The sequence below is a fragment of the Trichoderma reesei genome, assembly GCF_000167675.1.
Source record: "Trichoderma reesei QM6a unplaced genomic scaffold TRIREscaffold_62, whole genome shotgun sequence".
In the NCBI taxonomy this organism is placed as follows: Eukaryota; Fungi; Ascomycota; class Sordariomycetes; order Hypocreales; family Hypocreaceae; genus Trichoderma; species Trichoderma reesei.
The window spans coordinates 1-15,337 of NW_006711209.1; the positions used below are offsets into that span (position 1 = coordinate 1).

Genomic DNA, 15,337 nt, shown 5'->3' on the forward strand with positions numbered 1-15,337 from the left:
GGTTTTTAAAAGCTAAAAGCTTATAAAGCTTAAAAAGGCTTTTTATAAATTAAGAGATTTACTAAAGCTATAATATAAAAAGCTTATAAGCATGCTTTTTACCTTTAAGCTAAAAGTATACTTTAAAAAAAGCTGCTTATATTATAATAATAATTATAAGCTATTTATATACTTTTATATTAATAATATTATTATTACTTATTATAAAAAAGATAAGGTATATTATATAAAGCTAATTAAAGTATTAAAAATAAAATATAAGCTTTATAAAGGGGGTAATATAGCTTAATTCTTAAGTATTTATATTATTTAAAAGTATATTAAGTAAAGAATTATACTATTTTATAAATCTTATATAATAAAAATTATATAATAATTTAATTTAGCTAACTATAGTTAGTATTTATTAATTTTAATTTTAATAATTAAGTTTATAAAATATAAGGGCTAAGCTATAAAAGCAGAGATTAAGTTATATTAAAAAAAGCTAGGTTTTATATTATATATAGCTATTATAATATAACTTAATATAGCTTATACTGCCTTAGCCTTTTTTTACTTTTTTACTAATTTAAGCCTAATATATTAAAAAGTAGTAAACTAGCTAATTTATTATTTTTATATATAAAAGCACTTTATATTATAATATAAAAAAGTAAATAAAATATAAATACTATATATATTTAGTAATACTTCTTTTATAAATAATACTAAGACTTAAAGGTCTTTATAAAGGTTCTTAATTATAATATTTAAAAGATTAATTATATAAAGTATAATAAAGTAAAGTATAATTAGCACTTTAACTATAAAAGTAAAGCTTTTATTACTTATATAACTAAAAAAGAAAACTATAACTTTATAATAACTATTTATATATATAAAGTTTAACCTTAAAAATAAGTAAAAGCTTAATTATAATAATTAATAAATAATATAGCTTATAATTAGCTTAAATAATTAAATTAGCACTTATTTATAATATATAAATATATATAATATATAGCTTTATTAAGAATATTAAAAAGGAATATTTAAAGTTTTTTATTTTTTTATATAAGAGATAACTACTAATAAGCTTATAAAGGCCTTTCCTTATTAGCGCTTTAAGTATTTTAAATTATTATTAAATATAGTAAATATAAGTAATATTATAATTATAAATAAGTAAGGGGAATATTAAAAAAAAGTATATAAATTATTTAATTAATTAAAAGTAGTAAACTAGCTATACTTATAATATATATTAATAATAAACTAGCTATATATATTACCTTTATTATAAACTAGCTATACTTAAGCCTAAAATATTTAAGCACTTACCTTTTTTTATGCCTTTATAATATACTTTTATATCTCTTTCTTTATTATATTAAAAGGCTTTTACTACTCCTTTTTATATACTAAATCTTTAATATTTAGCAGCTTAATTTAAAGGCATAATATATACTAAAGGTCTCTCTTTAACTACTTAAAAATTAGCTTTTAAGTATTATAATTTATTATTAATAGTATTTATAGTTTTATCCTTAATAATAATAATAACCTTTACTAACTTATAAGTAAAGGGAAGAAGGATAAGGCAGCTATAGTATAATATTAGCTAAAGTAAAGCTTAAAAAGCAGTAAGTTTTTAAAAATTTATAAAAGAAAATAAAAATAGCTAAACCTTTTATAAACTATATATTAAGTAAAGCGCCTAGTGCTATTAATATATTAAGTAAAATTGCCTTTTTTAAAAATAATATTTTATAAGTAGCCCTTATATAAAGGGTTTTAAACCCTTACCTTATTATTATTATTATTATATATAGCCTCTTAGACCTTATATAAGGCAGGGGCATAAGGCTTTAAAAGCAGATAACTTAAAAGGTTAGTATATTATATAGTAAATTAAGTATTAGTAATAGTAGTAAAAAGCATAGTTTTAACTATAGGCATAAGTATAAGGCATTAAAGAAAGGGGGTAAAGGCATTAGTATTAGCACTAGTGCTTATAATAAGGCTATTAGGCCTAGTAGTATTAGTAGTAGTATAAGTATTAGTAATATACTAAATAATTCTAGCTATATAAGTAATAGTAATAATAATAAAAGCCTTTTTTTAAGCTTTTTATTATACTATTAGCTGCTTATAATTATAATAAAAGCTTAAATAAGGCTATTTATAACTATTTATATACTTTTTATTTATAAGTTAGTATAGTGTTTTTATTACTATTATTATTAATAATAATAAGAATAATAATAATAATAATTATAAAAAAAAAAGGTATTTATAAAGGGTTAAATTTAAGCTTTTATATAGCTTAAAAAGAGCTTTTTAAATAAAAAGTAAGTAAATATTTTTATTATTATTAATTAAAGCTATTATTTTTAATAATACTAGTATAGTATTTTATAATCCTTTTATAAAAGAGATTATAAAGCAGTTACTAAATATAGTAAATACTTTAATTATAGCTTTTATATACTTTTAAAGTAATATTTTCTTTATTTAAAAGCTTAATACTATATTATTAAGTATTTAACACTTAATAAAGCACTTATAATAGCTTTATTAAGTAAGGGGTATATTATAAAAAGCTTAAAATGCTATATATTATATACTTATAAGCTTATTAAGCGTTATACCTATATGCACTTGCTTATTATAGTATAAGCTATAATTGCATAATCTATTATAGTATTAAAAGCTTAGTAAGATAAGAAGGAGGATAGCTTCTTAAATACCTATATATAGGGCCTTAGAAGGCCACCTTTAATATAGAAAAACAAGGCACTTTAGAATAACCTCTCTAGAGCTTAATTTAAGCTATCCGAGCGTTGCGACATCTTCTATATCTCTTTACAGTCCAGCTGGGTCTCTAGCATTCTGCTTGCAATGCGAAGCACGTTTCCAAATGGAACAAAGCTGCGCTCTCGATGGATGGCCAGCTTCATCTCACTTGACTTATCAGTGTAGCCAGTTCCTAGGGACAAAACCAGGTCTGCAGGCCAGTCGCTCACTTCCTCCTACAGTAGACGCCGCTCTTGATCCGCAACCTCGACTGGGCAATTATAATGCATTGCGCCGTCGATGTATGATGCATCAGAATGGGTGAAGTCTTTGAAATGCGGCGGAGCGGCAGATGTAGCTCTAGCGGCTTGCCAGACTTTCAGCTCTTTGTTGGGATCATGGGGTCGTAAGAATCCATACGGCACTATGTTCGGGTGAGATTGAAGTCATGGTCACCAAGCAAGGACAGGTAGAGTTGCTTACTATGACTGCGTTCAGCCTCTGTGTTGTAGTTGGAAAGAATGGTCGGGCGGCCGTCACTTGCGGCTGTGGCTGTGACTGCAACTCGGATAGATGCTGGAGATCCCACCTTATGATCTCCGTACAAGGACGTATTGTCGTCAAAAGCAGATCGTAACACGGCCTCCAGAGGCTTAGTCCGGTAGTAACTTTTGAAACCAACAATTGTGAAAGGTTTCAACAAACTAGGACCGCGGGGAGTAAATGCCTGCCGACAGAGATTCTTGAAATGGGTGGTACACTGCTCGACCGTCCAGCCCTTGACTCCCAGACCAAGGGCGATGATTCCGCCGGTGCTAGATTTATTAGAGATGTTCCCAGTGATAATATGCGCAAACGATGCATACCTGGTACCAACTATAAGGTCGAAGAAATTCTGAATAGGGACGTGGTTTCCGAGCACATCGTCCATCTTTCTGAGGATGGCAAGCTCGACAATGCCCCTGATGCCACCCCTGAAGCTCGCGTTAGTCTATATATCCTTCACGGAGGCCGCAACACTCACCCATCTAGGCACAAGACCCGCACACCGGCGTCCTGCGGCTTGAACCTGATGTAGACTGGAGATGGCCATCGTGTTTCCGTGGGATGAAGGGGACATTCTCTGAGCTGATATATTCCTTGGCCGCGCGTTTCTCCACATGACCGGACACATGCCTTGCAAAGCATGTGTCCGCATGGCAGTGGATTGCTGGGGATCTTTTGCAAGCAGTACAAGCATGTCAAATGGCTCTTGAGCTCCAGCTTAGCCACCGTCTCGTTGTAAAAATCGTTCATCACGCTTCGGTGCATGACAGGGACGAAATCCCTCTCATCCCGGTGACTGATTTCCACAGGAGCATTGAGATTGCGAATTTGATGATCGATATTTCGAATCCATTCTGAAAATGACGAGTTGGCATCGAATGGAGATTGGTACGCGCCTTTAGAGAGTAATTTGCCTGATTCCGCCTGGTGGCCCTTTTCATGGGCATATTTGGTATTGCAACATTGTTGAGAGTTTCTTTGAAAGGAGCATCGTAGCCACGAGTTGCAGAATTGGAAGAAGGCATCTTGTAGAGTACTCTTGTAGGCTTTGTGAAGTATGCTTGAGTAAGGCCCTAACGGTCGTTAACATTCTGTATGAAGCACAAAGAGACGAGCTGGACTCATTTCGAGACTACCAGTCTAACCTTGGATATTGTCTCGCATAGCGGCCAACATGATACATGCTGCAACCGGACGGCAAAGTTTGGTGAACGTCGTCGTGATGTTGTCTCGAGAGTGCTTGTATATGGAGAGCATGAGGTTCAACATATGCTCACCAAAGCTCTTTGGCAAAGGCATGTGTCTGTGTGCCTCTTCAACGAAGTCAAATGGCTTATCCAGGTGTCGAGAAAAGTGGTGATATGCCTTATTGACATACTGGGGGAGTCTTTCGGAATTGAGCGCCATCCGGATTGTCTGCTTTTGGTGATAGGACTCTGAGCACTTGCTACCGATCGCCTCGTGTAGCAGTTTGACTTGCGTGTACATTTGCATATACCGACCTTTTGAGGGAATTCTCACCACTGTGATCGAAGAATAATAAAATTCGAGAAGGTCTTTCGTAGTGTTGATCATAAGTCCGGCGCCCTCAAGTTTGGCAACGACCTCCTTCAAAGCTCCGATATGCTTCACCGAATCTGCAAAATCATTGAGTAATCTTTCTGTCGCATGGTTTGGATTCCACTCCTCTTCATTGATGGCGGGATCTGTTTGATTGAGAACAATGATGATGTGTGGTCGACTTGGTTGATTGACGGATTTGTCGATGGATTTTGCTGCCCAATCAATGAGAAGTTTCAACACATGGGACTCGAATGTTCTATACAAATGGCTCGTTAGACTCCGCTTCTCAGGGATAAAATAGAGTAATTAATCGCCTCACCTAGCCTCGCGCAAGACGAATACCACGACATCTGAAAAGGTGTAGAGAATTCGCGGGAAAAGGTTCGTAACCGCGAACTCGCGACGACTTCTTGATGGAATATCCGCCCACTTCAACTTCAACCGCGTCAACGCCCTCAAATTCTGCTTGACGTAAGTCCGAGGATGCTTCACGCTTTCCAACCCCTCCCAACGAACCAGGCCCCGAGGGCGATTCCCACCGCCAGCCAGCCCTTCGCAGTCAGCATACAGTATCGGTTGCTTTGAGTCGTACGTTTGCATATCCGCGTAGAGATGTACGTTCCCAGTTGTCGATATATTGTCACCCACTAGGCCAGGAACCGGAGCGGGATAACCTCTTGGGTTATAGACACCATCTTGGGTATAGTTCATCAGCATTTTGATGATGGTGCTTTTTCCGGCCCCTTGAAACATGTTCAGTAATGAAGAACACAAGGCCCTGCAGTCACACGAGACTTACCCGTCTGTCCAACGAACGAGACAAGATGGGGGAATCTCTCATCATGCACTCCCCTCCGTCCGTCTTGCAATATATCAACGAGACGGTTTGTGTGCTCAAGATAAGGTTGATCTTCATCGTGGTGCACCCCGAACCATGTGGTGTTCTTATTCGCTTCGTGTCGCCTCTGCTGCTCTTTGCTGGAAACATCTGCAAAGATGTTCTGTAGTTGCTTGATAACAGCTTCGTCAACTTGTTCGTGTTCGCGACCGTCGAGACCAACCTTTCCGGGCTATCAATATACATGTTAGCATTCTGCTGCCCGCTTAGAAACATCAAGAGCAGATGCAATGCTGAGGCGTGCTGCGAGGTTCCTTTACCTGGTGAGGCCGTTGTTCTGACCAACAGCTATTGCAAAACGAATCGTCACATTGAAGGCATTTCCATGCCTTTTCAGGACCTTGGCATACGCAGCATGGGGTTGATTTAGCTACCTGTCGAAGGTGATCCGGCTTCGCTGGTGGTGGTGGTTTCTCCTTCCGAGGGCGCTGTTCTGTGCGTCGTGGTAGTGGTGGTGGTGGTGATCCATGCCACCTTCCACCTCCCCCGTGTTCAGCATCCATAGCTAAGTAGTAGAGTTGCGTTATCTCTGACGATCAGGTGCGTTGGGACTCTGCTGGAGAACAACGATGGTGAGGCACAACTGCGTAGACCAGTTGATGAGCCACGGATGGAAGTGGGAATGCAACTGAAATATATCTCGGAAAAGGTCAGTGACTATGGGAAGGAAGATGGTCTAGCCCATGAGGCTGATGGGCACTGGGCCAAGGATCCTCTCTTCTGCGGCGCAAGTATATCACTATCATACGCATATTCTGGCATACGTATTTGCTCTTGACCCCAGAGTCAAAGTTCTCAACCTTCAGACCAATGTGACAAGGATCTCAGATAGTAATCTACTGTCCCCTAAGCTTCCTTTCATATCAGTGTTTGGGTTTATGCTTGTTCAAGGCACATGTGCAGTCAATACCACCGAGGTATATTAGACGAACAATCTTTAGGCCGCAATGCATTCATATCAGATGCGTGGGCTACAGGATTCGACACCGAAGGTCAAATCGATAGGTTCAAACCGCCTCCTTCGGGGAGTGTGTATAGTACGCATGACCAAACCATCGTTAACCATCCAGTCAAAACGCCTCAGTCTCAAGCAACGGCATAGATTGTGCAACCCTTTCGGATGTCTAACTGACGTGACAAGGCTTTTGGAGCCTACCTCATGCCACGTCAATTCCGGCTATGTGCTTGTAACTATATATGGGGAGACAAAACCAGGGCAAGGCCAGGCATGAGCAGGACATGACGGAAGCCGGCTGCTACCAATCAGTGCTCAATGTTGCGTAACAGTGCATCTGCATGCATTCAGCCGCATCCGTAGACGAATAAGCTCAACTGGCTTTTGTTCGCCACAACTGTTATCGGAAGAGGCTCAAGTAGAAGTTTCCGTCTCTTATACTGCTCAACAAAGAGGACTAGATTGACATGCCGTCAAATACGTAGAGTTTGTTACCATCAGAAGCAACACACACACTTAAGAAAGCGAATTAATATGTCTACGCAATGCCAACTATATTCCTTGAGAGGAAGACTTGCTGTTCGTGATTCGTGTTTGTGTAGAGGTGAATTTTGAGAAACAGCTCAATGGCGTCAACGCTCTATAAGTGCAGTAAAATTTTGAAGACATCAACAGGACCCATGGCGCAACGGTAGCGCGTCAGATTCCAGCTAGGAATCTCCTGAAGGTTATCCGTTCGAATCGGGTTGGGTTCAATGCCCTTCAATAATCTCTTTTTGCTTCTAGTATGTCCAAGATTATTTCAAGTTTACGCTTTGTCATTCAACTTGCAGTGACAGGCCATTCTCAGTCTCGACTTTTTGGCCGATTGACGTGCTGTGTTGGGTATCTCAATCCTCATCGGCTCTTTTGCCTGCTGTAAGTGCAATTAGGAGGTTTAAGCACTGGTTTAAGTTACAAATAAGTCTAGCCCTCTTCGAAGGCGAACGCTACAAGGATCCTGTCGATTCTCTTGAACTATGTCGAGAGTACCTATAAGATATACCTACCTACCGACATTGATGTACACAATATCAACCGTCAACTGTGGTATCCATTGTTAATTCTTTTCCCATTCCTGGCGTCGCTTGCCGACTCTGCAGTTGAGTATCTCCATGCCAAGATTCACGTTCTCTTCATATCGGATATCCTCAATGCCATCGGCTTCCCCGACCTATTGCTCCTTGACTTGTTTACTTGGATCGCCGCTGTTGGCTATATCATCGCCTACAAAGCCATCAACAAGAAGCCGCCATTCCCCGACAGCAACGAGATCAACGCCTTGATCGAAGCCAGGTCATGGGACGACTTGGAGGGGATAGCTAAAGAAAACTCCATCGCAGACAAATGCAGAAGCTGCTTCATATGTCTGACCACGCTGTCACCAGCATCCTCTTGCTGGTGACCAACTATACCAGTATTCTCGAGGCATCATTCATGACAGGCGACCATCTATTTGGGAATGCGCTGTCTGTTGTCGGCTTCGCCACTGCCGGGATGCAGCTCGCCAGCAGCAACCTCGTTCCAAGGCATGCTATCGAGAACAAGGTCGTCAACGATATATCCTACGCAACATCCGCCTATGCGCTGCTAAACCAGGTCCTTCCCAGCGGGCCAATCCAGGACAGGCTTGCCATGTCGGGCGGCAGGTTTGCGGGTGCAGCGGCCGACAATGGACGAGCCACCTCTGCCGTCCTTGACAGCATCATGGTAATCCCCGCGCTTTTCATCACCGGCTGGCACCTTTACGAGCTGAGCGAGAAGAAAGCTGGAAAGGAGCGATCGGCTGCCATTCTGGACGAGGTGACAAACCTCACGTCGTACATCTCCAGAATCTCGTACACGGTTGCTATCAACGACAAGGATCCCATTACGAAGCCGATTCCGATTGTTGTCATGGGGGCGGCGAGTTTAGTTGGGGCTGGCTTGCAGGTGGCGGCAGCTCCTCTAGCAGATTAGGCTTGTGATTCTCTACCTGAAAAGTTTTTTGGAGGAGTGGCCGATGAACGATGCATGGCTGCGGTTGGACTTATCTTAGCTACACAGCTTACATGTTTATCCTCTGAGCTGTCACAAGTCAACATCTGGCATTCACCGGGGCAACGAACTTACCATGGAGTAAAGGAGAAGTAGTCCAAGTAAGATGTGCAATTGTATAGGAGTGACCAGGGCTGGATATATACGGTTTGATGTCAATGCCAAATGTTCTTGATAGCCGTGGTGTGTGGAAGAATCTCCTCAAAAAGTTGACCAATTGGAGCTCAAACGTGGACGACAGAACGGATCGTTTACAAAAAATTCTCTCAAAGTGTATTTGCTATCGATTCAGGCTTGGTCTATGGATGTTTGTAGCTTGCAAAGCGGAATGACAAGTTGCAAATGAATACCAGAACAGCTGTATCATCTCCTCATAACTTGAAAGCCCAGTAAAGCGATCCCTTTCTCACCACAGAATCAGACTTCCTATTTACAAAGCATCAACCCACTCGAGAGCGGTGCTGGGCTCCAGACGCTGCATGTAGTCCGGATCGGTGTGGACGTTGCGAACAATTCCCTTGGAGTCAACAAGAAGAGTCGTTGGAACAGGCAGAGCATAAGATTCATCGCCGTTGCGAGCCTTGAGGTCGATAGAGAAGGCATCAAAGACAGGCTTGACAGACTCGGGCTGCTCCCAACAAATGCCAAGCTGACGGGCAAACTTGTTGCCGACATCAGACAGAACCTCAAACTTAAGCTCGTTCTTCTCCGTAGTAGTCAGAGAGGTGTTGGGCAGCTCGGGAGAAATGGCAACGACGGTGACGTTCTTGGCATGGAACTGGTCGAGATGCTGCTGCAGAGAGCGGAGGGCGAGGTTGCAAAAGGGGCACCAGTCGCCACGGTAGAAGGTGATTAGGATGGGGCCGCCCTTGGCAAGGAGGTCCTCGCTGGTGACGTCCTTGCCGAGGGCGTTGGGGAGCTTGAAGCTGGGGAGAGGAGTGCCGGGCTTGATGACGGCGCTCTTGTCGAAGGTCTTCTTGAGGTTGGCGATGGACTCGGTGATGGTGTTGGCGATGGAAGCAGGGGCGTTTTGCTTGACACCTTCGGCGAGGGTGGACAGCTGGGCAGCGAGGGTGGCCATTTTGGAAAGTTTGAGGAAGAATATTATGGACAAGAGTCGAATCTTCTGCTCGTTGGCTGAGAGTGTAAGTTGTGTGAGTTGCTTGTTTGCTGTTGTAGTTGTGTGATGATATCGAACCAGAACCTCAACTCCATGGCGACATCAACACCCTCTTATATATCTTCAACTACATTGCTTCAAGCGACAGAGTGGCTTCTAACTTAGTCAGGAGGACGCTCCGTAGGATTCGACCCATGCACTCTGCTCCTTCTAATCCTGTGGATCGGCAAAGCAATACAGGCCACGCAACTCGCAGCTACAGTCGAGCAAGTCGATAACTCGCTTGCAGGATGACAATCCAGACGATGGCTCCAGCTGATCTGTAAGACGCTGCACTGCGGACATTGGAGCCCTATAGGTGGGTTCGTCCTTGGTAAAGAAACCCAAGGCGAGGCAAGTTTTTGCGACATCTGCTGCTAGTGGGTGGCCGAGCCAGGGGTCCCGCTAGTTGCAGACGAGGGCGCTGCCGTCGCAGAAGGATCGCTGCCCAGGGGGGGTTCTGGGTCAGATACAATCCAGTGTCTGATTGGCCGAGAAGCAGGGCATCGGAAGGGGGGAGAAGATGCGCGACAGCTTGTGAGAGCCCTTTCTGCTATTACGCGGATGAATCTCATGAGTCGGAATCATCAGAGGACATCTCCGATACGGACGAATTCGGTCGAGCCGCTTAGAAATGCGACGCTATTGGGATAGAGCTCGGTCATAGGCTTCGAAATCTATCCTTTACCAATTTTAGTCAGGGATTCTGCTCCCACTTCAGCTCCGGGCTGCATTACCACCACATCCCACCGAATAGGATGCATGCAAGCGCGTGGTATCAAGAGTAGCTGAACGCTCAGGCTATCAAATATGCAGCTTCGGCAGTGAGACCCTGGTTCGATCAGTGGTATAATGAAAGCTTGAGAATCCTCTATACCATCCAAGTATTATAACCTTCGCTTGTTGCTATTGAACTCGCTGAAAGGACCCTAAAGCATGCACATCTCATCAGATACCCTTCACGCAAGGGAGTTGCGATTGCTTTTCATCAAAGCTGATAATATTCTATACTGCCTAACAAGGTCGACTCGAACACGGAGAAAAGGGTTTTCTCGAAATTGGGCAATCCGCTCATTCAATTTAGCCCACAAGCACATTACTTTTCTGCATCAATGGCAATCGGTAATATCGGCAAATCGATTCGGTTATCCCAACTATCATCATAAGTCCAGAACACATATGATTCCACATCAGGTGGGTAACATTGAGTGGGAAGGATTCAGTGACCTCCTCGGGCATGACGCTGTTTATAAGACATGCGCAAGCAAACCAGAGATCTGCAATCTATCCACTGATACATAGACGGATCTTCAACTAGAGGAGCATCTCTAGTAAACAAAAGGTTCATCTTGGGTCTGCTTCATACAGAACTGACTACTGTAACAAAGAGCAGCGCGCACAGGGCTGTACTTATAAAGACATATTGCCTAGTATAAATGTGTGTGTAACGGTTTTAGGCAAGGGTGTCTAGACCGATAGCACACGCATGTGATGGCCGTCTGATCTATTAGAAAGCCTCGTGAATGATGCAAACGCATCTGGACTACTTCATGATCTATATCACGCAAGGATTGATCCTTCCAGAAAAATGATTGATCACGCGCGGCAAAGCGGTGATAGGGCGAACGTGCCCTGACTATCAAGCTGCCCTCCCTTAGTCTTTGATGATGAGGCCGACGTGGCAGCCGTGCCGAAAGAATGGCCAGACGTAAGCAGCAAGATGAGATGAGCGTACACTCGTTGGCCATGAGCTTTCAACCAACTCAACTTCCGAGCCTTTGAACTTATGCTTGTTGACGAACCTTATTCGCCTCTTTACGTTCGTAGGATTCGTGAAGCCCTATTTCTAGATAAACAATGGGATGTAGTAGTTGTGTCCCATATCCATTGGTAACATCCAGTACCTAGGTAGGTACAATTGCGTGTGTCATCTTTCTCTAGGCTGTGACGAATCAGGCCTCAGAGGATCATTTACACAGCGTTGTATTAGAAAGAGAAGATATGAATGAGACCATTGTGGCGAAGCTGTTTACACATCCATAGGTGACCCCCGGTATGTGCACCTGTCACGTTTTCCGTATAGGTAGCTTCCTTGTGCCAGAGGTCAGCATGGTGAACAAGGCTCTTCTTAACACTGATGACTGACCGCATTGTCATCTCGGCTTCAGTCTCAACATCTAAGTATCCCGGAAGACAGTGCGATGAAACAGGTATGCAATTCTCTGCCCCGTGTATTTTTGTCGCAACTGTTGCCATATTTCCAGCAGAGCTCATCTGAAGGCTTCAGGCCCTGGACCAGTGCTCAGAAGCCGTCCAGTTCGAGTTTGCAGGACGACTGGAGGATGCCTGGTCTTCTGAAGCGTCTTCCTCATCACAGCAATAGCAGAGCCGATAATATTACTCGACATTTCCCCTGAAGCAAGCATTCCCTTTCAGTTGCTCAACGAGTTGCCATTTCTCCCCGAAGATTAGCATATGTGCCGGGTTCCAGAAGTACCATTTAGCGACGTCTTTGTAGCATAGGAGGGATCGAACTTTCATGGCGAAGCTTAACTGGAATATGCACCCTCGAAGAAGTTTGAGATATTACATGGTCAGTGACAAAGCAAACGATGCTACCCGTATATCGGGGAAGGGATTGATGTGTAGAGAAGGACCTGAGGCATATGGCAAGCATATGATCTTATCAGGCCTAGCTACAAGGCTAGCCCTCCTGCCACCTACAATCAGAAGGGAATAGCAAATCACAACTTGACGTCTATTAAAGTCTGCTAAGGCATCTCGCCAATAAGTAAAAATAAAAAGACTAATAAAAAGATAAAAAGATAAAAACATATAACAGCTAGTGTTTACTAGTAGTCACTTACCTAACTACTAATCTGCTAATTAATAGCTTATTTATAAAAAAGCAGATAAAGAACCCCCTTTAATTATTAAACCTTCTTAAAGTTCTGCTAATTTAGCCTTCTATTACTTAATAAAAAATAAAGTAAATGCTTTTTAAGGCTAACTTTATTTTTTATAAGGCTTTACTTCCCTCTCTTTAGCTATTAATATACCCCCCCCTTTATATAACTACTAGCCTTTCCTTTAATTTTTAAATAAATAAGTATATATATTTTATTTAATTCTAGCACTTTTTAATAATTTATACTTTATATATTTTTATTTACTATAAGTTATATTAACCTTTTATATATTATTTATTATAATTTACTTTTTTTTTTAATTTACTTTTATATTTATTATTATAAGTTTTTATTTTAATTATTATTATAGCTATTATTATTAATTTAGCTTTTTTAAATTACTATTTTAGTTCTTTTATAAAACCTTATTTTTTTAAATAACTTTATTAATAGGCTTTTAATAAAAAAACTGCTTTAGCTTTTTTTATATAATATTAAGCAAGCCTACTTAATAAAGCTTTATATATAAACCTATATATATAAAAGCATTATAATAAAATTTAAAAAAATTAAAAATAATATAATACTACTCTTTTTTACTTAAGTCCTAGCTGCTTTTAAGCAGGTGCTAATTATTAAAATTATCTAGCTTTACTTTAAATTTAAATCTAGACTTTAATAGCCTTTAAATTAATTTTTATATTAATATAAAGTAAGTTTAATTAATTTTTTAAATATTTTTTAAAATATATATTAAAGGCTTAGTTATAAAATATTTATACTTAAGTTTAAAAAAGTATATAAAAGTATAAATTATTTAAAGCGCCTTAGTAATTAAAAATATATAAACTCTCTTTATTAATAAAGCTAATAGTAAGGTATTAAAAATAAAATAAAGTAAGAATTTAGCTAAAATATTAATTTAGTATTTTTTTTTTTATTTTAAAATATTAATTATAATTATAGTTTAATATATAAAATTACTTAAGTAAGTATTTATTTTATACTCCTTTTTAATTACTTAAAATAATTAATAAAGTATTAATAAATTATAATAAGCTTAATAAATTTTATATTTAGCTTATAAACTTAGTCTTTTTTTTAAGTAAAGTTTTAAGAAATTTAAAATAATAATAAAAAATATAATTTTTTATTTTAATATAATTTAAATAAGTATTAAATATATATTTTATAAACTATATATATGCCTTATATTTTATTATATTATACTTTTAGGCAGTATTAATAGCTAAAGGCTAAGCAGTTTTATTAATATCTTTTATAATAATATTAAGCTTACTTAAGTTAAAGATTTAAATATTTTAATTAAGACCTAGCTAATAGTATTTATTATTATTTACTATATTAAGTAAAAAAAGGATTATATTTAAAAAGATTAATACTTTAAGTAATATTACTTATAATGCCTTTTTTTAACTAAGTGTTAATTAAGTTAATATCTTTTTACTTATATAAACTGCGCTTTTTTATAATACTTATTTTATATAAACTGCTTTATTTTATTACTTTTTTTATAGCTTAAGCTATTATTAATAATACTTTTAAAGCTTAATATTATTTATATAAATAAGTCTTATAGCTTAAACTTTTTAAAAGTAGTATAAATTATATCTAGCTTAAATAAAGTAATAAAGTTCTTAAAAAAAAAAAAGTAATTATTTTAATATTTTATAATAAGTTTTTAAATATTTAAAACTATATATAATTTATTATAAAGTCTTATAAAAAAAAATAACTATATATATTAAAAGTTAGTGCTAAAGGCTAGCTTAATAATAAGTTAATTTTAATAGTAATTTATTTATTTTTCTTATTATTAATACTTTTTTTTTTATAATAAAAAGCTTAACTTTAGCTATTTAAAACTATATACTTTTATATATAATAAAGGTTTTTAAAAGATTTTTACTAGCTAGTCTAAATATAAAATAAGCTATTATAAATTACTTTTAATAAACTTAAATAATAAAATAATGCCTTATAAAGTATTATATTTTAAGTATTTTTATAATAAGACCTTTATGCCTTTTTTTATATTACTAAATATAAATAAAATATATTTAAAAAATAGAAAAATATAAAAGCTTTAAAATAAAAGTTAATTACTATATATAGTAAATATAGTTTAAAATTTAAAAAGAAAAGGAAAATTTAAAAGTTACTTTAATAAATTAATAACTACTTAAAATAACTTTTATTAACTTAAATACACTAAATGCTATTCTACTAAGGTTAATTAATTATAAGTATAAAAAAAACTAATTATATATTTATATAATCCTTGTACTTCNGTGAGAAACAGTAAGGACCAGGCGACTATTTGGACAGGACCACTATTATAGTATGTTCCTGTCGCTTTTACTGGCTGTACACCTTGCGCACTTCGAATAATATCGACATGATTAATAATCCTAACGGAGCCATACTACCCG

General features: G+C 37.9%; 3 protein-coding genes across 3 annotated transcripts; 1 reads left to right on the plus strand and 2 right to left on the minus strand.

Moving 5' to 3' along the window:
* Positions 1-3,014: 3,014 nt before the first annotated feature.
* On the minus strand, positions 3,015-5,951 carry TRIREDRAFT_71125 (uncharacterized protein; the record flags this gene model as incomplete). Its single annotated transcript, XM_006969955.1, has 7 exons — positions 3,015-3,202; positions 3,262-3,593; positions 3,645-3,752; positions 3,803-4,397; positions 4,470-5,143; positions 5,207-5,630; positions 5,687-5,951. Coding segments are annotated over 7 exons (2,586 nt in total), but the record flags the coding sequence as incomplete, so codon positions are not given.
* Positions 5,952-7,274: 1,323 nt separating this feature from the next.
* On the plus strand, positions 7,275-8,738 carry TRIREDRAFT_112685 (uncharacterized protein; the record flags this gene model as incomplete). Its single annotated transcript, XM_006969954.1, has 4 exons — positions 7,275-7,319; positions 7,527-7,658; positions 7,711-8,075; positions 8,123-8,738. The coding sequence occupies 4 exons, from the start codon at positions 7,275-7,277 to the stop codon at positions 8,736-8,738; spliced, it is 1,158 nt and encodes a 385-aa protein (XP_006970016.1).
* Positions 8,739-9,246: 508 nt separating this feature from the next.
* Positions 9,247-9,939, minus strand: TRIREDRAFT_124296 (uncharacterized protein; the record flags this gene model as incomplete). The annotated part of the gene is made up of 1 exon (XM_006969956.1): positions 9,247-9,939. The coding sequence occupies exon 1, from the start codon at positions 9,895-9,897 to the stop codon at positions 9,247-9,249; it is 651 nt and encodes a 216-aa protein (XP_006970018.1). The 5' UTR covers positions 9,898-9,939.
* Positions 9,940-15,337: the final 5,398 nt, after the last annotated feature.